At 30.3% G+C, this 24,737-nt stretch overlaps 1 protein-coding gene across 1 annotated transcript in view; it reads left to right on the top strand.

The window, feature by feature from the left end:
* LOC107453634 (ectonucleoside triphosphate diphosphohydrolase 1) overlaps window positions 1-22,139 on the top strand; it is a 42,097-nt gene extending 19,958 nt beyond the window's left edge. Inside the window, exons 6-13 of the mRNA XM_087158575.1 lie at window positions 6,618-6,756; window positions 8,804-8,945; window positions 11,112-11,288; window positions 15,024-15,155; window positions 17,079-17,225; window positions 18,297-18,401; window positions 20,135-20,242; window positions 22,038-22,139. Of these exons, the coding sequence (XP_087014701.1) occupies window positions 6,618-6,756; window positions 8,804-8,945; window positions 11,112-11,288; window positions 15,024-15,155; window positions 17,079-17,225; window positions 18,297-18,401; window positions 20,135-20,242; window positions 22,038-22,091 (1,004 nt within the window). The 3' untranslated portion in view covers window positions 22,092-22,139. The remainder of the gene's footprint in view (window positions 1-6,617; window positions 6,757-8,803; window positions 8,946-11,111; window positions 11,289-15,023; window positions 15,156-17,078; window positions 17,226-18,296; window positions 18,402-20,134; window positions 20,243-22,037) is intronic.
* Window positions 22,140-24,737: the final 2,598 nt, after the last annotated feature.

Here is a 24,737-nt window from a genome sequence, read left to right as displayed (position 1 = left end):
ACATCAAAATATCTAATTCATCGTAATTAATGGGTTTCGTATTCAACGCTACCTCTATTTCGTTTATTAATAGTTTCGATTATTTTAAATCTTATACAGTTTTAGTGACCCGGCGTCCCTGTTCTGGGTGCCAATAATTTTGCTTTCGATGTAAACAATAGAGTTTGAAATGATATGTAAAGGGTACTTACCCCTTTCCTAGGTTCTTTTGACGCAAAAGGTTCTGTAAGAGATTTCTTAACAAAATAAACGATCTGGAAAAACATAGATATATATTTATTAACACAAGTAAACTAACGTAGTTTATTAACACAAGTCTTAACGTCTAGCTTTTGTATACTTTTTTGAACACTGAAGTTCCGAAAACTTTTCACTGTAGAAAATTCTAAACCTGTGCATTTCAATATTAATTTGAAATTACAAACAGTTCACATATTTTTCTTAATCACACTATTCTAAATTTCAGTTGTTGAGAAAAGTAACTGTTGTAAGTTTAGTTTTAAAGTCTTTCCCACCAGAGGGCTCAAACCATATGTTGTAAAACAATATGAAATAGTACTGAAAGCCGGATGTAAAGCATCGGCTTCGATGAAGATTATTTTGTGAGAATTTTTTTGATAATTCGGTGAGAATTCCCCCGATTAGCCATATGATGCTCACTACGTGCTCTTGCGCGCCGAATCCAATCAATTAAAAATGAAAACTGTTGCCAGCGCGAGAAAAGAAATATCATCGGTTTTATTGATACATACGTACGTATTAGCGTTTTATATAATATAGATATGGTCTCATTTAACCCATTGTTACACGAAAGTAAAAAAGGGCAAAGAGTCGACAATGAAGCTGTATAGTATCACCTGATTATTAAGATTTCACATCTAATATTTTGGCCAGGTTGATTGAGTAAATGTATGGAGAATTTCATTTTAAAAAGAGAGATTTATAATGCCAGTAACCAAAATTAAGCATCGTTTGGCGTCAACTTTGACGTTTCTCCATAACAAATAATTAAATTTTCTCCATTCATTTCGGCTTTTAGTACATAGTTTATTCTTTTATTTCGATAAGTACTTATATCCGAAGCATCATTGATAACAGTTTTGCGACTTATTAGCATAGCCTTAAATATATTACTTATGCTGTCCCTCATATGCTTGTTTCGATATACCAAATAGATACCAAATTGATATACCAATAGATAGAACTAATAGATACCAACTATATTAATATTAAATACTGCAGTAATAGGTTTTTTTACAGCCGGAATCGTAAAAGTTTTTCATTCTAGTTATACGAGAATGGGATACCCGTAAGTGACAGTATCTTGATGGGTTGTTGAAACATAGTATTTGTTTACTTCAGCAACTGTTCTTTCCATTCCATTTCGAGTAAGCCATGCCCGTCCAGTATCAATTCTCTTAAGTGACACATTCTATATTCTTTCACAAAGATTTCAATTCCTTCACTATATATTTACACAGAGATTTAACACAAAGCCATATGGAGCATAAACCAACTAATTACGCTTTGAAGTTGCCAGGTACTCGAAACAAAAATATATCACGGTTACAATGAAATACATATAATAAATCTAAGTTAAGTAAAAAAGTAGACGAGTTATATTTCAACTGATTTGATGTGAGATACGAATCTGTATTTAATTAACTCGTCCTTCATTAACATCCTAACTTGCGTAGAGAAAATTATAGCTCCACTTTGATGCGCCATTTTGCTGATAAATATTAGCTGACGTCATAGCTCACATGTGTGGAGGTCTTCTTTTTCTTAAAGAATGGCCGAATTACCAAATTTACTGAAAATATTGGTTTCCCTTAAAGACAATAAATTTCAATAGGAAAAAAAAATTAAAAATAAACTTAACTATGATTTTGCAAGAAAAGTAAAACATAAAATATAGGTTGCAACTTAAAGAATCGAATTGACGCAATCGATTTTTTTTTTCAGAGCATTTTATATAAGTTTATTTCAGAACTAAACAATGCTCATTCTTTTTTTTTTAAATTTTTTATTAATTTATTGTTATATTTATTCGTTTTGACAATATTTAAAACAACAATAACTATGAAATTGCAATAACTTTTGTACAAATTTGATTTACACCCGCGACAAGTTTATAAATAAAAGCACGTCAAATTTCACTTTTATTTAATAAGTAAGTTAAATACATTTTTTTTTTAGTTCTCTCACTTTTCAACAACGTTGCTATCTTTAACCGACTTTATAAGAAGAGAGAAATGATACATAATATTTGTCTCTTGTTATAATAACATAATGATATATTTGGATATAATAATGATATGCAAATAACGATGCGTCACCAGCATTCTCGTTTATTTTTTACATTGTGCATACAAAGGTCTATTAATACACATTTTTTTCAAGTTCAGTTGATTGTTTTTCAGTTAACATCGTGATGTCTTATAAGTAATTCATCTACATTTGGAATTTCACTCAAGTTTTGATCACGTTAAGTTAGAGATCATTTTTTTTTTCATTTGAGAGAACACTATAATTTATTTACAACTCAATCACGTCTCACTTGAATGAAGACAAAAGAAAAATTATACTTAAAAAGTGTCCAGACAAGTGTCATGTCTCCACACATATTATATTATCTATTAGTCATAAAAGAAGCAAGATCGAACCTGTCTAAAAATGCAAACTTGAGTAAATAATTCTAGACATCATTTTAAAGTTTAATGAATGCATAATTTCTAACTTCTTCCCTTGTAGAGACAGAAAGATTTTTTTTCAATTTTAAGTATTACCAAATGTCACTATTTCATTTTTGATGTAATAAAGTTGGTTTACGACCCCCACGATATATATATATATAACATTTAAAAGAATAGAATAGACCTAATAGTAATGCAGTGACATGTTTAAGTTATGGCCAAATTAAACTGAGCTAGATCATGTAATAAATATGTAACCACCACTATATGTTATTTTTTAAATAAAATGCGAGTATATTGGTATGAGAACCGTGATCATCCAGACATCTAAAGGTTAAAGTGATAAAAAAAGGAAATTCCTGTTAGCATTAAAGTATGTCCTCTGCGCAGTTCCTTCAAACTCATCTACTGTTCAAGATAGAGATATCAAAAAGTTGCAGTAAAACCACAAATTGAGAAGTTATTTTTCCACCTTGTATTTTTTTAAAAATGAACTATAATTTGTTTTGTCACGCAATTGACAGTGTAACATAACATTGCTTTACCAAAATTAACTGCAGATTTTTGAGTAATAAATCGATAGAAGTATTCTATTTGTCTATTTCCACAAATAGGTTCCAATAAGATCTCTTTGTATACCCCGGGCAGAAGCAATCTTGTATGAAGGTATTAAAAAGTCAAGCTTTTCGCAGAAAAACTCACTTGTAACCTGAAGCTAGAGTTACCGGGTATTTTTCCCAATATATTTTAACACAGAATGCTAATTCAAAAAAAAAAAAAAAAAAAAAAAAAAAACATCCTTTCTACAATGTAAAAACTGTGGTGCAATATCTATTATTACGAATTTGTATATATGCGTTTAATTTTGTAAATATTCCTTGTTACGAGGCTAAATATCTGAGACGGACCCAAAATTAATTTCAAAATTTTCAAGAAAGTCTCGTAATTCTAACGTAATTTAGAGAGAAAATAATTCCTAATGCATTTCTTATGGAAAATTTGGATTGGCGACATTTTGTTTTGCCGACTTGGTGATAATTTTGTAAAATTGGCGATACTTGGCAGCCATTTTGGCAATAAAATGATAATTGTAGAAACTTCGAGCTACAAAGCAATAAAGCCAATATTTACGGAGTTATACGAGAATTGTCTAGAATCACGTCGCAAGTTTTTCGCCGAGCTTCGATAAATTAAGAGTGTGCTCGCAGTGTGTGTTCTGGCCTGAGTTGGAAATTTTCTCGTCTGCGATTGTGAATCCTTTGTCTTGTTGTATACCACACTGTTATTGTAGCTGTAATGGGGTGCTAGAAATCTCTGTATTTTCTGAAAGATTCGGCTCATAAATTTTTGAAGTCTTTTCGTTCTTTTATTCATCTCTAATCGAAACGAACTCCGGTACACTATCTAAAATTTTTGAAAAGCTCTGAAACATTGTCCCAAATCGAGGCAATAAAGGAAGTAACTAAATGTAAAATCCAATAAATGCGAAAGTTTACACCATTCATGAATTATTTTCGCCCATTTTGGAGTCAGACGATCGATATTTCTTGTTTACTATCGAGCAGATAAAGTAGCTGAATATTTCACGAAATATTATTATAATTAAATGGTTATAATGTGTATGATTTTAGTTTTATAATAAAGATAACTACGTTCTCATAAGACAGTTTTCATAAATCTGTCAATTGTATTAAATAATTTTATAATATTTAATTTATGTCTGCTTTGGTTTTGTTAAACCTTGATAGAAATCATATTCCTTATGTATATTTGATTTACAAACTTTAAGAAATATCATAAATCCTATCATAGAAATAACTTTCTTATGTCTTTAATTTATAATTTTTATATTAACGAAAAGAATACTTTACAACGTGTAAAAGAACGGTGTAGTAAAGAATTATCTGTACAAGAATTGTGTCCCTTTTGTCGGAGTCGTTTTTACAACGTTTAGTTGTGTAACGACCTCTCTAGCAAAGTTATGGATTTTATTTTATGTTGAAGTGAACTGTTATGGGTGGAAGGTAGGTTGACAGAAAATTATGGAATAAAGTTAAAAAATATATATACAAGTTTTAACGATTCTTTCTCATTGCAATTTAAGAAGCCTTTCAAAGCTTGTAAAGGTATAGGAACTTTATTTTTCAATTATAACAACCGAAAAGATAAACAAATACATATATTTACTGTGAACGGCAATTTTGAGTACAAAGTTGCAACATTATGGTAACAGAATTCGTATTGAAGAAGCGATATTATTAAACCATAACTAAATTCACCAAAATTGTATAGAGCGATATCAATTTTTTAAAAAAAAATTATGATGATTATAAGTATATGTTTTAATGTTTTTGCACCTTAAATGCTCTTATTTTAAATCTCCTTAAGGCGTGTCAGTTTCTTGTTTTAAATGATGTTCGGAATGAGAAAAATTCTTGAAAAATCCATTATTTGGTTTGTGAAATATTAAAAAAATTTCGCATTTTATTAAGTACTATGTAACAAACCCCTTTCTTAAATCGGAGTTTTCTATACAGACTTATAAGATTATGAAGATTATTAATTATAGATTTGAAATAGCCCAATCTACATCAATATGTAGTCATCGTTGACAAAATTGTTTTTTCTTGTAGTGTAATTTTTCGATAGTCTTAGAACTTCAAAAAGTTTCTAGCTCACCAGTTTTTGTTTTATTGTTATTTTTAAAAAAATTCAGACACTCTTCGAAGTATCTTGTTTAATTTTAAATTCATTTGATTCACTCTACAGAGTCACGAAATTTTTTTAATAAACATGAAAATATAATTGAGGAGTGTTTTCCGAAGATAGTTTTTGCGACACAATAAAAATTTAATGCCAAGGTACGTTACGTTTACATACAGTTACCAAAAACACTTCAATCTATATATATATTTCTCTTACACGGCGATAAAAAAAAGCCTCATTACAACTCCCCGAATGGCAACGCTAGAAAATAGACCAATGATTGCCGCTAAAAATGTCACATGCCAAATCTAGCTAAGATGGCTCAACATATAGCACTTTTAAAAACGGAAACTGAAATAACCAGGGAGAGCATAAGCTAGGCAGAAGTCTTTGTCGATAGATCTCTATTTTAGTTTTTTGTCGAAAGCGTTTTTTTTTTATCGAATTTATGTATTACGAATTTATTTGACAATTTTTGATTTATATCACGAATTTATTTGTTTTACTAGAATTTATTTGTTTATGCAGGTTTTTCCATTGCAATTCACTTATTTAAATTTTTAATAGACTTAATTATAGCCGAAATTTTAACCTTTTTAAAGAGATATCAGTTTTAGAAATTTTATCTTAAGATTTTATACTATAACACATTTCTAATAGATTTAACGAATTACATGTCATTTATTTGAATTCAAATTTATTTTAAGGACTCAGTATTTACTAAAAAGATGTAATTTTTTTTAGAAAAAAAAGTTTTATATGGATTTGAATGATTGTTTTGAATTCTTAGAATTTTGTGCATTTGCAATGTACCTAAGTTAGTAGCGAGCGAAGCGAGACTGGTTTGCGAAGTAAACCATATAACATTGCGTAGAAATTTTCGGGGGTTGGCGAGCGTGCGTTAGCGAGCAGGGGGCGCAGCCCACTAGTTTATTTAAATACCTTAAAAACGAATTATTTGGGTAAAAATTTAAGTAAAAATTAAAATTTGTTCGCAAGGAACTTTTTTAATTATCAACACTTAAAAGCCATATTTTTGGCTATCGTTTAAAATCTAATTTTTTAATTTTTTTTCTAAAACATATTGTACACAGATTTCTATGAGTGTTATCAGTATTGTGGTAAAATTTGAAAATGAACGAATAAAAATTGAGCTTATTTTGTTTTAAATTTCCGCTTCCTAAATTTTTTATTGAAGTCATTATTTGTGTGTAGGTGGATTGTCAAGTCGTCATCCCGAGAATCACATGAGACGGATCACGGTTTGTGTTAAAAATGTTACCAACACGATTGAAGAGGCACAAGATATTCCTGTTCATGTTGCAACAGGCAGGAAGATTCAAATGAAGGGCGGGTAAGCGACATTCTGAAATTCATGCAAAAAATATTCAAAGGCTGCTTCTACAGTCTTATTAACCTTCGGCTTACGGGTTCCAGAAGTGGACCAGAATGACAGTAAGTAAAGGGTTAATAGAGCGAAGTGCATCATCAAATCCTATAAAATAAGAATACATCAAATGAGTTTAGTCGGAACCAACAATTGACAGATTACTTTAACAGCCGAGACACGCTTGAAAAACGTATGCATTGTTGTAGTTCATTTACGTTGCACTGGGCGACGGTCTGGGAAGCATCCCTGAGGATGATTCGAGGACATGCCACCCCCAGTTCGGTAGCCCAACGATCCGTGACTGAACCATCCGTCCACTGCGGGACTTAAGCGCATTGAAAAAAAAGAGGGAAAACTATAATAATAATTCTATATTAGTCTTAGAACTGGATCCTTGAGGCAGTAAAGAAATACCAAAACTGTGGTCATAGATATTCTTAATTATTGTGCAACTTTTTAATAATACTATTGCATTACTATATAAAGGAACTTCATTTGAGAGAGTCTACCTTTAGTGTCTGCTGTAGAAAGTTTTGCAAGTATATAAATGGCAAGGTGTATTCTTAGAAAGGTAAAGAAAACTACTCTAGTATTCAAACAAGCTAGGGTCATTACTAATACTCTATTGAATAAAATTAGAGCATTAATAAATCTATTACGGCTAAGATGATTAAATAATAGATGAACAAAATTCGCCATTTCGAGAGCTCTCCATTGCTGAAATCATATCCATCCAATTAAATCTTGGTACTTCCGTCATGAGGCACATCTATCTGCAGTGAAATGAAACACCAAAATAGAGTAAAATTTTATATGAAAATATATCAAAGCAGGATGATGATAGAATAACCGGAATCACAAGATAGTCTAAAAATGATGTAGAAAAATTGAGAGAATTTAATAACAGATTCCAATGTATGTTTCACAACGATTTCTCGTGGTGTTTAAAAAATTAACAAATGTTTCGGGGACAATGAATCTTCAATTGATACAGTTTCATTAGGCTTCTGTTGACAAGTTGCATAGTTTTGCCGATATTATCCCAGATATCATTTTCAGAATGTCATCTCATTCCTTTGTGTCGAGGAATTCAGGAGGTCAAGTGGAGACGTACAGCGTTTTTGAACATATGTTTCTAAAACCTTCCTTATACCTCATGTTCAATAAGTGTTCCTTTTCACGATGTTGAACTTGTGGTGGCGGGTTATCTCTGTATGCATACAAGTTAAGAATCATTGTTCAGACTCATTAGTGGATTCATAGCACATGTGTCCAAAATGGATGATATTTGGAGTGAACTTTTTCCCTCACCTGAACTCATCCTGAATTCTTTGAGGTTTAAATTTTTAGAGTATTATATTCGACGATTATTCAGTCGACAATTCATTTTTCATCTGTGATAGGGATTGAACGGGTCGATGAATATCTTGAAGATATTCAAGAGATGATGTGGCCAGCCAGGTCCTTAGACCTGAATCCTATAGTGCAGACAAATCTCTATACCTCTTCCAGAAACTTTCAGATGAAAGTACTGCGTTCATGGAGATCTGTTGTCCAAAGATTCCCGATTCATAAAAATTTTTCTTAAACGTAAATAGCCTGAAGATCCATCTTTTTTAGTCGGAGCAAGTTCATATTAAGCCCTCGTCTGTGCAACTCACTGTAATGCCCATAAATAAGACAATTTTAAAAAACATACTGCGCACGCAATACTAATCGGTTTTAGTTTGTATGGACATCTTTACAGTGTTGTATAATGTAAATACAATTTGCGAGCTGAGATCAGAAATTGAATAAAATACATTACAATGTTCGATAATTAATTTAATAGTGCATTATATTACTTATTTAAGTCATTTGGTAAAAACACTCAGATAACTACTTACATGCATTGAACCCTATTTCCATGAAAATATCTTTAATTAATAATCGTTGAAAATATTGATTGATTGATTTTTAAACGAAGCAAAGATTAAAAAGAGTTTTTAAAGTGATGTCTTTGTGTTGAAAGGACAACTAATGTTTCATCCCTGATGAGAGAGTTTCTGATGAGAGCAGGATTCAAGAAGACTGTAGTGACAGTAATGAGTGGAGAAGAGGAAGCTCTCTATGGATGGATTGCTGCTGCTTACCTGAGAGGAGATGCCAACAAGGTGAATCGATTCTCTTTTTTAACTCACTTTAGAACCCGCTTTACCTGGTTCGCACTCTCTAAAGAGTAATTACGGGAATATATATATATATATATATATATATATATATATATATATATATATATATATATATATATATATATATATATATATATATATATATATATATGTAACATAAAAAGCTTCTATTAATCTTTTTATGTTAGTTTCTTTGCTATAAAACAACTCCTACTTTATTACTAATTAATTATTCTATTCCAAATTCTTTCTCACACTTTTAAAAGCCACATCCTGTTCTTAAATCTATTTTTGGCTCAACTATGCATTTAATTAAGAGCAGGACATATCTCCCTATGCTCTGTGTGGGAAAAGCTAGATTTCTTTCATAAACCAATAGTAATCCTTATCACTTCCCTTTTCCCCTCAAATATAACAAAATAGAGGGAAATTCCTTTGCTACTTTCCCTAAGATAAAAACTTAAGCACACAGTTTTTGAGTGCGATTTTGAGCTCCGCCTTTGCTAGAAAATGTCTTAAATATACTATGTGAAGTTAATAAAATATTTTTTGCCTTCCAACTGCTATCTGCGTGGCCTAACATCACTCACCATGACTGCTACCCTTTCATATATATATATATATTGTTATATATATATATATATATATATATATATTGTTATATATATATATAAAATAAATAATTAAATAAATAAATACAAGAAAACACTAAGAAAGTTAAGAAAAACAAGCAACAAGAAAAGCAGGCAATTTATGTTTCTCTTTTCTATTTTAAATTTTTTCTTAAATAAACATCTATCTTATAAAACTATTTATGATCAATTTTTAAAATTATCCAGTATAATATTACCTTGCGCATATCCATTTCGGGCCCATCCTTGGTAACTAACAAATCAAAGCTCAGAATAACAAATCACTTCAGCAGTGCAGTAAGAACGACACTTTAAAACCCTCTTGTTACACTCAATTTGCGCTTTTGTTTTCATCTTTTGATTTCATATTTTGTAAACTAGCAATCTTTCTGCGAAAACATTTTTAAATCATTCTTGAAAAATATCCGTCCATGTAAGTTGTTATGATTTTGCTACTCGCTTTATAGTCCCCCCTTTTTAATGTTTTTTCTTTTTATTTTATTTTATTATCAGTTTTTACATGTTATTTTTACTTTTTATGATCTATTTTTTTGTAGTTATTTTATAAAAAAAAATTTTGAGTGCTCCTCACACTATTGTATTAATATATTTTGCTTTGGCTTTATTGATACAATATCAGAAAGCACTCTGTTTTGCGGATATAATCGTGTGGGCTGAAGAAAAGATTATATCTTTTCTTTTTTTCCGGCTTTTTTTCAGGTTTTTTAATTAACATTTCTTTTTTTTTTCTTTTTTTTTAATAAAATGTTGTTTGTTATGTTTTTACTTATTATTTCCCCCCCCCTTTTTTTCATATGTCTATAATTTTTCTTTGTTTTATTCTTCATTTTGAAGTTATATATATTTATATATATATATATATATATATATATATAACAACCGGTAAGCTCAATCGTATCCTCCACCTTTCTCCAAAAATTGCTCGAAAATCCCCGTGTGGTAAATCCTTGTGTCGTGGATTCGATCTCCACCGACCGAAGATTCTCTGTGTAGTAAAATGGTGACCGATGCACGTGAAATCTGTCGGGTCACAAAGTCCTCCTCTTTTCCATAACAAATCAAACCTCTGGGAATCCAAGAGTCTCTCTGTCTTCTTGATTGTTGTTCAAAATGAAAAAGGCTACGGAATTGAATATTAGTAGTCGTAGACCCAAAAAATTGGGTCGGCTGTTCAACGACGGTTATAAAATATTAAATAAAAAAAAAACAGATCCCATTCGCAGTGGGCACACAAAAAACCGCAAACCCGCTTTTTCTTCTTGCCCTTGTGTGTGGAGCACTCAATTTACAAATAAGATTCACCCCATAATTTGAACGTGTTTGTTTCATTTAATAAAGATCTTTTTCAAGTATCAAAATTTCCATTCAGGTAAGAATCTTAAACTGATCATTTGGATATGATGCAAAATACTTTCTGTCCACTATAAAGTCTAAGTTGTAAAATTTATTGGATTTTTTCTGACTCAAGAATAAAATATTTTGTATGTTGAAAAAGGAAGAAACGACTGGTTACATGGATTTTGGAGAGAGAACGACAAAAATTTCATTCAACACGGAAAGAGGAAGGACAACTGTTAATCTGTATGGAGCGGAGTACAAAATATTCTCTAACAGTTATCTGTGTTTTGGAAAAGACAACGCAAAACAGAGATATCAGAGTTTACTTATAAAGGTGAGTCTCTATTAACCATTATTATTCCTATTTTTTTTTTAATTTCTACTACACTCTCCCCCTATATCTTGCTTAAATTTTCAATCCCTAATAGATTCATCCACTCAAATAAGTTTTTTTCAACTTGTAGTGAACGACACTCGATGTTGAAACATTTTATTTCAAATATGAATTCATTCATTCAATAGGGATTTCATGAAATGGAATTTTTTGATGGGTTAAGCGTTAGTCATTGTTTTAAATTTTACTATACGCTATTCAGTTTGTCACATATTTTAACGATAACATCAGTGATCATTTCTAACTAATAACTCTATTTGAACAAAAACATGGTTTATGGCGCACATCTATATTATATAAAACGCTAATATGTATGTATCAATAAAACCGATGATATTTATTTTCTCGCGTTGGCAACAGTTTTCATTTTTAATTGATAGGATTCGGCGCGCAAGAGCACGTAGTGAGCACGTAACTTTTTCTATGACTATACTCATTTTCTTACTCTTAGTTTTTTATACATTTTATATTGTTGTGATAAAATAAAAAACTTATAGTTGTTCTGCTTCTGAACACTGATGAAAACGCAAAATGATGGGCTTCATCAACAATCAAAATTATATGCATTTATTTTACAAATTCCATATTAGGGTGGCGCCATTCAGAGAATTAAAAATACAAAATTATCTTTAGCGAAGCCGTTGCTTTACATCCGGCGTTCAGTGACAGACTACTATTTCATATTGTTTTACAACACATGGCTTTAGCCCTCTGGTGGGAAGGACTTTAAGACAAAACTTGCAACAGTTACTTTTCTCAACAACTGAAATTTAGAATAGTGTGATTAAGAAAAATATGCGAACTGTTTGCAATTTCAAATTAATATTGAAATGTACAGATTTAGAATTTTCTACAGTGAAAAGTTTTCGGAACTTCAGTGTTCAAAAAAGTATACAAAAGCTAGTCGTTAAGAACGTATCCAATGAGCGAGTAAAGCGAGCATCGGATTGCGAAGCAATCCGAAATGAACTGCGAAAGCAGTTCCGGGGGTTGGCGAGCGCCAGCGAGCAGAGGGCGAAGCCTCCTAGTTTAAATATTTAATTATTTTATATTCACTGGATTAAATTCAATAGAGGACATTACGTGGTAGCACATGTGGTCCATGTCATCCAATTGATACTTTTATAGTTATCTGATAGTATTTTGTTATTTTATAGTTATTTTGTTTTTTCTTCAATTCCTACTATTAGTTCCCACTCTCCCTATAGCTTTGTTCAAATTTTCAATCATTCATAAAATACTTTTTATTTACCGATTGAAATTCAAATACATTTTTATAAGTTTCTAGTGGATTAATACAGTTTTTTTTCTTTTCAAGTATGAATTCATTCATTCAATTCAATTCATTTAATTTTAGTTTTATAGGGGAGAAAAAAATTGTAATTGCTTTTTAAAAAGTAACTAAAATAAAATTTTACTTTATTGAACTATTCACTTTAAAAATGTCTTTTTTTATTACTTGTAAGGAGGACAGGAAGGTCGTTTCGCCTCCTTAAATATTCCTTAGTCTTAAAAACCAATTTATTTATTTCGATTCATTTTCGATCCGGCTATTGAAAGGTTGTTGATAACGAGGGTATGTTGATTAAAAAATTAAATCTTGATAACAAATATCAAATGCACGGAAACGACATTCGGTTCAGCCAATATTGACATCATTTTAAGGTTTGCCTTCGATAAATAGGATAATGACAGTTTTGTGTGATTATCTAATTGAAAACATCTGAAGGATGCTGTTCAAATAAAACCTCCTTCAGTGGAATTAGCTAGAATAATGTGATCGTATACATTGAGAAAATACCCCAGAAAGCACATAACCTCTTACGGCATCTTTCTCTTTATTCTCACGAAACTGTTTGTACTAAAAACCTTTATTCAATAAAGCAAAAATATTGCAGTCCCGAACCTTAAAGGATTACTTTTTAAAAAAGTATTATCACTTGAGGTCCATCATGACGTTTTAGCTAACGTCACACTAGCTATACGATCAAATTAAATTGTCCATTTAAATTTCATGACAAGGTGGATTTTAGCTGAGTATAACAAGCGAAAAGAAACCTTATAATGACCTAGATTTAAGATTAATTTCACCTTGAGACTAGCGTTATTAAAGGAAGTTTTCACGCTTGAAAACCCTAAGTGAACCTCGATTTGAGGTTTTAATATCGAAGGATGTTTTCCAAGTTTTTGGTTTAGGGTAATGGGCGTAGAATAGAGCAGATTTGCTCAGATCTCGTTTTAAGATTAGAAGGTTTACACGTTAATCGCATAACAAACCTTTTTAAGTTTGTATTAATAGGTTTTTGCTGAGTTAAAATAAACCTTATTTTGCTATCCGGGTAGGATATCATGTAGTAAGTTCCTTTGGGATTTGCCTTTTGATTAAAATTGAAGCAGCTTTATAAGCCTACGTTCTCTTGAAATCTCCCGATACATAATCTCAATCTCAAGAAAAAAGCTACAAATAGCTCTAAAATCAATGTCCTCCTTAAGGCCTGGTTTCTTAGGACAGGACGCCGTCAGCTGGAAATCAGCGCTAACCTCTGATTGGTCCATTTGTGAGTTTGATAGTATACGTCAGCGAACGCTCATCTTGAACTACAATTGCCGTCCAACTCAACTGCAGTTGAATTACAACGTGACGTTAACCACAGAAACAATGGCGGACTACATCCAACAGCACATTGAAGTCAGCCAAGATTTTGATTTTGACATTAAACATAGCTTCTTCATTAAACATAGCACTCTTCATTTAGCTCAGCTATAATGTGTTTTTTCTTGGACAAAGTCATTATTTGTGCTCTAAAGCACTGGTAGACAATAACAAAATCAATACAAATTCAAAATAAATATTTGTTTACGTTATTAACGCATGCGCAATGAGAGATAATGTCTGCGCTGGACCGACTGCTCACGCTGAGCTAACAAAAAAGTATTTTTTTAGCGTCAGCTCTACATCAACTTTCCGCTGACGCCCAGATAAGGCGCTAGTTCTAAGAAACCAAGCCTTGAGCTAACAAACCACTATTTTGGTGGCGTCAGCGGGACGTTGACGGCCCGCTGACGTCCAGATAAGGCGCTTGTCTTAAGAAACCAGACCTTAAAGTACCCAGATAGGAAAATAAGGATAGTTTTCACGCAACAAAACCCTTTTGATGTAAATCTAATGTTTTTATGCGGTTCGCGTGTAAACCTTCTCATCTTAAAACGAGATCTGTCACAATCGGCTCTATTCTACACTCATTACCTTAACCCAAAACCTTGGAGGACAACTTTCTGTACAAAAACATTAAATCAAGGTTGTCTTAACGACAAAAAAAATCCTTGAATAAAGCTAGTCTCCAGTTGAAAATAAACTTAAATCTATGTCATAAGGTTTCTTTTCGCTTGTTATGCTCAGCTAAAATCCACCTTGTCATGAAATTTAAATGGACAATTTAATTTGATCCTATAGCTAGTGTGACGTCAGCTAAAATGTCAATATGGACCTCAAGTGGCAATCCTTCTTAAAAAAGCTATCAAAATAATTTCCGATCCTTTTAGAATGAAAGGTTTGAAACAGCAACATCTTTGCTTTCTTTGAAAAAAAAAAGATTTTTTTAGTACAAACAATTTTGTGACATTAAAAAGAAAGGTTGCTTTCTTAGGGTACATAAAGGTTTCTTATTCTGTTAGGATGTTGCCAAAACAGAAGTAGAAGATCCCTGTCTGCCTCATCACCAAAGCGAGACAAAAAGTGGATTTGAGTTGTTTCGTGGAACGTGTACCAACAGCACTCGTTTCACTCAACTCCATCAAGACATTCTCGTAACTATTATACTAACATCATTTACTCTCGGACAGTTTTATAGCACGCTTAAATGAATGTGTATTTGGAGTTGTATGTGCATGTTGTGCGTATGTGTTGTATTGATGTTCATGTAGCACCCTCAATAACTTTTGATCTAACGAGCGGATTTTCGAACGGTATGCTAATATATGAGTGCGTACAATTTTTTAGGTTACAAAATACAAAAAAATATACGTTCTCTAAATAAACTTATCTTTATTTCGACGGATTCATGAACCTCAAAATAACTCTCTGGAAAATTGAGTCCGATAGTTTTGTCCCCTTAACGTTAATTTTTACTTTTTGGGCATTTCGCTGCTATTGCTCGAGAACACCGAGATGAAACATTCATCTACACCATTAAAAAATTCGTTTATCCCAAAAAAGATAACCGAGAAAAAATTATTTTTAATAATTATTGATTATTTTATTTAATAAGGGTCGAAAATGTTATGAAATGTAAGGTATTAACTATTTCTACGTATTTTTTAAAGAATGTAACTTTAAATGGGAAAACACAAAATGTGGACAAAATCGGATGAATAGTTTAAATTAAATTTTGAATATACAATTTTCTTTTAACTTATAATATTGTCTGCTCTCATTCATCAGCCTTAGTAAGGTCAGTCCCTCGAACCATTAAGATTGAATACATGAAAATAGGATCACTAGAGCAAAAGTTATTCAAGTTTTGCGTACTGTATATTATATTTAGTAATGTATTGCTACTTCATTGAAGGATCATTTTTATAATTTAGAGGTGAAAATCAAATTAAATATTTTAAATTTACATGAAAAGGGAAATGGTAGCCAGCTTCAATGAACACAATTGAACCTTTGTTCATGATCTAGGTGAGATAAAAAAAAATAACAGATTAACTTGGCAACTTATTTTTTGTACGTAATTTTTAAAAAAAAAGAAAATCTCGAAAAACACCTATTGTTGGCGAACAGTTAGTTAAAATTCTTTAAGGGGACACTTCACGATGGAAAACCCAAAAATCGACCAAATTATACTTTTTTCAATTTTTGTTTCAAAAAATAATACTTATATCTAGCTACAATTTAAAAGAAAAATTTTTCAATTTCATTCATTTTTTGCAAAGTTATAAGCATTTCAAGATTTGTAAACAAGGTTATGTAAACTGTCTGTTTTTATAGTTAAACTGTTTTTTCTCAATGTTGTTTTTTACGATAATATTCAAACTTCGAAAAGTTCCTTGCGCATGAGTTTTGAATAAATCTTTATTTTTTTCTCATATATATGATTGGTCTAATGTTCCGTAACCAATGTGATATAAATAAAAGCTGAATACTCACTGAATATTTTTTAAATTACTTTAAATTGTTATTTAAATTTCAATTTTTAAAAATTATATAAAGACTATGATATTTTGATTTTTTATTTGTTTAAAATTAAGTGCTAAGTTGTTCAAACATATCCAATTTTATTTATACTTATTCAAACTGTAATATAAATGAGTTTCATACAGCTACGATAAAAACTCATGCGCAGGAAACATTTTGAAATATTGGAACATTTAGTAATTTAACTTGCGGATAAATTATTAAAAAAATTATAACTTTTCAACAAATTAATATTTTTGCTTCAAATTTTGGGAATATCTTTCTAAATGCTTTATTCACAATCTATGAAATTTTCATTAAAATTGGTTGATATTTAAAAAAAATCATTTTGAACCTGAAGTGTCCCCTTAAGGATCCTACTTCTAAAAATGGCTGACGTGCGAGCAGGATTTTTTTTATTTTAAAAAAGAGCAAATTAATTTTATGTAACCATCTTAATCAGAGCATGAATATCGAAGTTCCTTAATAAAAGTTCTTGCAAAATAAATCCATTAAAGGGAAATCTTAATTCAAATTTAACTCTTTTTGTATAGCATAGAAAGTATACATTTAAAGGAAGCAGTAATCCCTTCCACTGCAGAAAAAACATTTCTGTAATTCTGAGTGAAGAGGAATGCAAAAGATATCATTTTTCGGAATGTTTTCACAAAATTGTTGTTCCACAAAACACAAAGTTCTTGGTAAGTTACTCTTTTATTTTTTTTGCTATTTTGTGTTACCTTATTTACTTTATTTCATTCGAATTTGTCCGCGAAGCGATACTATATATATTTTGCAATCCGTGTTTTGGGAAGGGTTCACTTTTGAGAAATGATTGCATTTTTTTGGTCTAAATGCTCGATTCTTCCTCACAAACTCGCCTCTTTGAGACTCCCTATTCACGCAGGGGATGGCCAAACAGAATCTCCTAACTCAGTAATGTAATGGTTATGAAAAATGTGGGTCTTGCAGAGTTTTCCCGTAATGTTTCTGCTAACGCTACACCACAGACAAAAACAGAGAATGCCCCCTAAACAAAGAAATGTGCTACTCACTATTGATTTTAACATTTGTCAAGAAAGCGTGCAAAGAAAGCATTTTTTCTACAGAAAATTATAAGCAATTAATATGTTTGAAAACAAAATATCGGTTAGATACGTCTCTCTCCTGCATTAAATATAAAACATCAGTAAATCTATAATGTAACTCTAAACTATTTTGTTATGACGATAAGCGTAAATTATTAAAGATAGTTGTTTTTGTGCTCATTAAAATGCTTACAAACACAAAGATGATCAGAAAGCGTACATCAGAGTAGACTATTTATCTACTATCAATATAGTGATATTAGTATCAAAAATTTATAAAATAGTTTTTTTATTTTTTTTATTTTAAACATTACAGACATAATAGGAAATAGTTTTCAATCGTAGATTAAACTTTCTTTGATGATATGAATTTGAATAAAAAAAGAAAACATTAAAGCCATTTACGCTTTAGGATTAAATAGTTTTATTCCATTCGAATCCTTCTCTATAATGCTGTTCTTAATATTAGCCACGAGAACTGCATCCTTCCTGGGAAAAGAATGCTTCATTTTAAAACTCAAGTGTAATACAGACGATATAAAGTACATCAAATGAAAAGATCTATTTATAACACAGAATATTTAAAGCAGAGACAACATTATAATGCTTATTGAGTTCCTTAAATTTTTTCTGTCAGATTTCCTGTGTTTCGTTTGCACCTAAAATATTTTTTCTCACAAACAGGCGCATTCAAAATTTTTTTCATACATGAAATTCCTAAATAAGCAAAGCATGAGCCTACAAGAATTTTCGGAAATTGCAAACAATTGTCATCATCTTCGGAAATCGGTAAGTACGAAATCAAATTTTTAATCTAGGACTTTTTAAAAAAAATAAAATTGATAACTCAGAAACAATTCAATCAAGTGCGTTCAAATTTCATATTTTTTCGATTAAAATTTGTATTAAGAATAAAATAAAATGGTTGTATACATTATAATTTAAAACTTTTATGGCTATTATTAAATAATTTAATGCAAAATATTAAGAACTAGTGGGCTGCGCCCCCTGCTCACTAACGCTCGCCAACCCCCGAAAATTGCTACGCAATCTTATATGGTTTGCTTCGCAAACCAAGCTGGCTTCGCTCGCTACTAACTTAGATACATTGCAAATTCACAAAATTCTAAGAATTCAAAACAATCATTCAAATCCATATAACGACTTTTTTTTTTTAAATTTGCATCTTTTTAGTAAATACTAAGTCAGTAAAATAAATTTGAATTCAAATAAATGACATGTAATTCGTTAAACCTATTAGTAATGTGCTATAGTATAAAATCTTAAGATAAAATTTCTAAAACTGATATCTCTTTAAAAAGGTTAAAATTTTGGCTATAATTAAGTCTATTAAAAGTTGAAATAAGTGAATTGCAATGGAAAAACCTGTATAAACAAAACATTGAATTTCGGAAGAAATCACATTTGGTGAGAATGCTCTCTCTTGTCAAAAAATACAAAATAAACTGACCTCAAATAAAACTCAAAGGACTTCGAATCAAATAATTAAGGAAACTACTATCACGTTTAATACAAAAGGAAGATTTATTAACTAAACAATAAAATTACAGCATCGCAGTTCCACAAAAGAAATATCACGCTCACTCAAAAAAAAAAAAAAAAAAAACAATTTACATTCTAAATAGTCACCAAAGCAACCACAAAACTCTTCTCGTTACCATCTATAAACTGATATATAATAAATAAATTATTTAACAAAAAATACGATGCGTATAAGCACATAATATTTTACACTCTGGTTATTTCAGTTTCCGTTTTTAAAAGCGCTATATGTTGAGCCACCTCACCATGTGACATTCTTAGCCGCAATGATTGGTCGATTTTCTAGCGTTGCCATTCGGGGAATTGTAATGAGGCTTTTTTTATCGCCGTGTAAGAGAAATATATATATAGATTATTAAAAATATTTTTTTTACAAAATAAGGCAGATTATTATGAGTAATTTTATAATTCCGTGCAAAACTTTTCGATTCCCTTTAAAACTGTCCCAAATACGGTCTAATGGAAGTAACGTCCAAATTTTTGTCTGCTCTTCTGCATTCTGTCCACATTTTATACTTAGTTTGAGGATCAAGAATTCGGTGAAAAAAATCATGTTTTTTTTTTTCTGATTTCGTAACTTAAAATATCGCCTGCTTTGATAAATTAGAATATTTATGGTAATACGCTCACACCGTAAAGACTAAGTCTTGGCCTGAAAATCGGCTCATGTGATCATAAGTTATTCAGGGTGTTCCGTTTTTTTTTTGTTTTGCGCTCTGTACAAAAACTTTTGAGACTCGTAGCACACTATGCCGGTCTAGTAAAAAGATTTTTTTTTCGATGTTCGCTATTCAAATCAGATGAATTCCTATCTCGAATTTATTTCATCGTATTATCTATTTCTAAACATTTTTAGTTAGGTTGTAAACAAAATGGGAAATGAAAGCTGATTTTACTTCATTAAAAAGACTTTTTTAAAAAGAACGGTTTTCATGAAAGAAACTATTTTGTGTTGGTAGATGGAAAAAGATCTTTGTTTTGGACTCCAGTATGTTTTTGAATTGCTGGTGACTGGATATGGCTTCACCAACACAACCTGGCGGGGAATGAAGTTTATCGGAAATGAGGTGAGTCACCCAAAAATGCCTTCCATCACCTCACAAAGATTTTTCTTTCGAATGATTCTCAATCAGCTTACAATTTGATTTCATTTATCTTAAGTTAAATCGATGTTTTCTCTTTAAAAATTATATCTTAAACTGAAGTTCCTTACATTTTGCGAGCCTTAAAATGTCTGAAAAGAGAAATCTTTCCACTGAGAAAATGTGTTTCTGTGTCTTACTTTATATCAACGCAAGTAACATTGGAACGCTAAAAATTTAATTATTGGCGGCCTCTATATTTTTACAGTCACTAACGACTGTAACAATTTTCAACCTCACATGTTCATTTTTTTTTATTTATATTTATGCATTCATTTGCTTAAGTAAACGAAATAAACAGAAAATTTTGAAATGAAACCCATTCTGGATACAATGCAAACAGCACTCCCGTCACTCCTTATTGTAATGACTAGAGCCCGGATTTTGATGACCTAAAACATCTTAACTAATGCCCTTAAAAAGTGCAAAAAATGCCCTTAAGAAGGGCCAAAAATGCCCTTAAAAATGCAAAAAGTGCGCAAAAAATGCCTTAAATAAAGCAAAAATATTGAATTAAAAAAATATTTCGGTCTTTAAAATTATTATGAGTCATTTAAAAAGTATAAAGCAATGCAATACTTCATTAAAGTTTAAAAAAAATGTTTTATATCCTAAAATAACAAAAAAAGGAAAATATATTGACACCAAAATATTTTTATTTTGTATAGAAACTTTAATGGATATAACAACTTCCATCTCATAATATTACTAAATATCAGAATTACATTGGATTATTAAATGTTTCTTGATAATTTGATATGTAACCGAGCGTCTCTTGTCTGAAAGTAAATTTTCATTCCTGCAGAAGCTTCTTTCAACGTCTACTGATGTTAATGATGCGTACTTGAAAAAGACGGTCTCACTTACTGACAATTCTTCTTCAATTTGAAAAGATTTTGCTTCCCCTGTTAATATTCTATAGATTTTCTTCATTGTTTGGAAGCCAGTGTAATAATGAAAATTGATAAAAAATAGTAAAAATTGGAAAAAATTAACAAAAAAACTTTAAAAAATGCATTAAAATGCAAAATACGCTCCAAAATTTAAAGAAAAATGCCCTATTAATCTAAAAAAATGCTCTAAAAGACAAAAAATGTCCAAAAATGCAAAAAATGCATAAAAATGCAAATGTCATCAAAATCCGGGCCTTAGTAATGACCCTGTTATTGTTTTCCCGAAGAATCCTCCCATTCGCTCTATAACAGCTTTTCAAATCCCCCTCTCACCCGCCCCTTCAATCTTGTTTCAGACTCAAACGTTAGAGAAGCTGTTCGTCATTAAATAGAAATCCTAGACCAACAGTCATTAGTGAGACGTCAATTGTTTGCGAGGAGAAGAAAAAAAAAAAAAAAAAAAAACGTTTTTAGATCTTCCTTTAATTCATCCCTTCTTTTAGGCATCAAAGTTTTTCAAACATTATTTTGAGCATCATCAAATAGTATTTATTCAGTTCCTACTATTCGTTCCGACTCTCCTTATATCGATCTTGTTCAAATTTTCATTCGTTCATAAAATACTTTTCTTTCATGCATTCGACTTCAAATACCTTGTAGTGGAAGACAATTTTTGTTTTTTTCAAATATGAATTCATTCATTAAATTTAATTCATTCATTTTGGTTTCATATGAGAGAAAAAAAAACTGTCATTATTTAATAAAAAGTAACTAAAATGAAATCTTTCTATGTTTTTTTAAAAGACTTGTTTCGCATTATTTTATAGATGAACGGAGAAGACTTCAGTTGGACCCTCGGTTACATACTGTCCTCAGAATGAGTCACACAATTTCCTCTCTTTTTATGAATAAAAGAATTTCTTCTCGTTTGTTTATTTCCTATTTATTTTACAATGAAAATAATATTATTAGTTGAAGAAGATTATCTTCACTTTCGAATCTGACAAAGTCTATTCAATAACATATTATTCAATCTTGCAACGAACTCTTGTCTTTTTACTACATAGTTTTAAACAGAAAGCGTCACAAAATTTTCCGTAAATTTTTGAACAAATAGGGGGGGGGGGACTTTAATTTTGCGTATCATAAAAGTTGTACTTTCAGCATGTCAAGTTTCAAATCCGTAATTGCATTTGGGGCCCTGTGTGGTATTTTTTCACTAGTGAAATAAAAAAAAAAAAGACTAAAAAAAAAGTTAAATCCAAGTCAGAGCGAGTATTCAAACTTAAAACGATGACATTCTGAACATATTATTAAATATAGTAAGACGGTAAAAATATTCCTTAGTCCTAGATAAATTATAAATTTCTGTGTAATGTGGAAATAAATATTTTTTAGAAAATAAATATTCTTAAAACAAAATATGCTTCAGAACAATAAGAATAAACATAAAAAGTTAATCTATTTGTGTTATTCTTTTATCGAAATCTTTTTTTTTTAAATTTATTATTCTAAACTAAACGTTCTTAGTGACACTTTAATACTCTAACCAGAAAATCTAATACTATAATGCATCGAAGCAAATGCAAGATAATATTAGAATGTTATACGGAAGAGAAAGCAGCTGCTTAATGTTATTTAAATTTAACTATCCCGGAGAAAAAGAATTAATATCAAAACCAGATCTAAACTTCATTGAGAGAAAAAAAAAATGTTTTTGGAACTCTGGAAAAGTTTAACAGCATTAAAACTCTTTATTTATGAATGAGATAGATTACTATGCAAAATTCGTAATAAAAAAAATCTGTAAAAAAAAGTAATTTATTTTGGCAAGACAACTATTGTTTGGAGTTAAAGAATTCATTGCAAATGCAGAACATTGGTGCTGCCATCTGTTTGCTAATATTTTAACTAAAATATCCTTTAAGAAATACAAGACGAAATGAGTTTCATCTTAACCTCAGAATTTATTTTAATAAAAAGTTATTTCATTCATTATGGCGACAAAAGTAAGTTATTTTTTATAGAGATTTATCGAAAGGTTAACAATAGCATACATTTTCTCTGCGTTATATATTGCTAGATTTCATATAAACTAATTTTATCCAGCGTTCCCAGCCATGTTATTTTGCATATTATTAGATTTTATATTTTTTGCTTTCATCTTGCGTGGTTTTTCATTTTCGGAAGAATCAAGAAGAATATCTAGAAAAATTAGAATAATCCGGTGATATAATTTTATTTATTTTCTGTTTAATTGCGGAGCAATAAAACATAGAATAATAATTTTATAATGTCGTTCCACGCATTATTTACTTTGTAAACAATGTAGAAATATTAAGTAAAATTATATTACCGAATTCAGTTACCATCCATTTTACCATTTTCCTCTCTATTACTCCAAGTTACATTTTGCTTCCAGATGATTTTTATGAATAAAATTTAATATTTTTAATGAAATAAATTAAATAATACTTGATTAGCTTTACTTTTGATAATAACTTTTTTTTTAATACAAAGAGTTTTAAGATAAATTTTTATCATTCATTATTTTCAAGTGCTCATTTTTAATTTAAATGTAAAACCTAATTTTTTTTTGGAAATGAGTCAATTTTATCAAAATATCTATTTATAAAACGAATTTTATAAATGTCGTTACTTTAGTCACATTTCATTCTATTCTAGCCATTTATAATTTCACAATTATCATGCATTATTCGCATCATGAAATAAACCACAATATATAATATGAGCTACATTATATAGTTAAAAAGTTAGATTTTCATTTGGATTAGGTGGAATTTTTTAACTTTAAAAAGACATTTTTTGTTGTTCTTGCTATCTTAAAATATAACTCACATGTTATTACTTATTTCCATAAAATACAACTGCAGTATTATTTAAAAATGTGTTTAAAATTAAAAAAAAATTATTGTTTGATTTTATAAAGTGTCCTTTTTTGTCATAACTGTGATAATAACAGAAAATAACTTAAAATTAACTAAATTACTTCCATAAAATCAGAAAAAATAAATCGAGAAAAACTTTTTTTCCTTTAGTATCTGAAATTTAACCTAACAAAAAGCAGAAGTAAAAACTAAACGCCTCTCTAGACATCTTTTCAGGAATTGTGACCAGGATTTTCATATTTATAAAATTGTCAATAATAAACAAAATAAAATAACAATAATAAACAAAAATAACAATATTTGCCAATTTTTTTTTTTTAACATAACATTTGAATTTGAGTCGTGATGGCTCAGGGGATAGAGTGTTCATCTTCCAAAGCAGTGAACCGGGTTCAAATCCCAGCGATGTCTGGTCGAAGCAGTGTGATTCCGAGTGGTAGACGAATCATACGTTGTAGTCGGGCTGACTGTGGGAGGTTTCCCTCTGCGTGTAACGCAAACAATCAAAAAGTCCTCTACGAGGGCGAATTTCTCCCAATACTTGATACAAGAGTTCCCTTGTCTTCTGAATTGGTTTCAAAATGACAAGGCTACGGAGTTGAACATTAGTAATCTTGA

Source organism: Parasteatoda tepidariorum, chromosome 3 (genome assembly GCF_982258835.1).
Source record: "Parasteatoda tepidariorum strain Cologne lab strain chromosome 3, Ptep-v5.0, whole genome shotgun sequence".
Lineage (NCBI taxonomy): Eukaryota > Metazoa > Arthropoda > Arachnida > Araneae > Theridiidae > Parasteatoda > Parasteatoda tepidariorum.
This window is presented reverse-complemented; position numbering and strand designations above follow the sequence as displayed.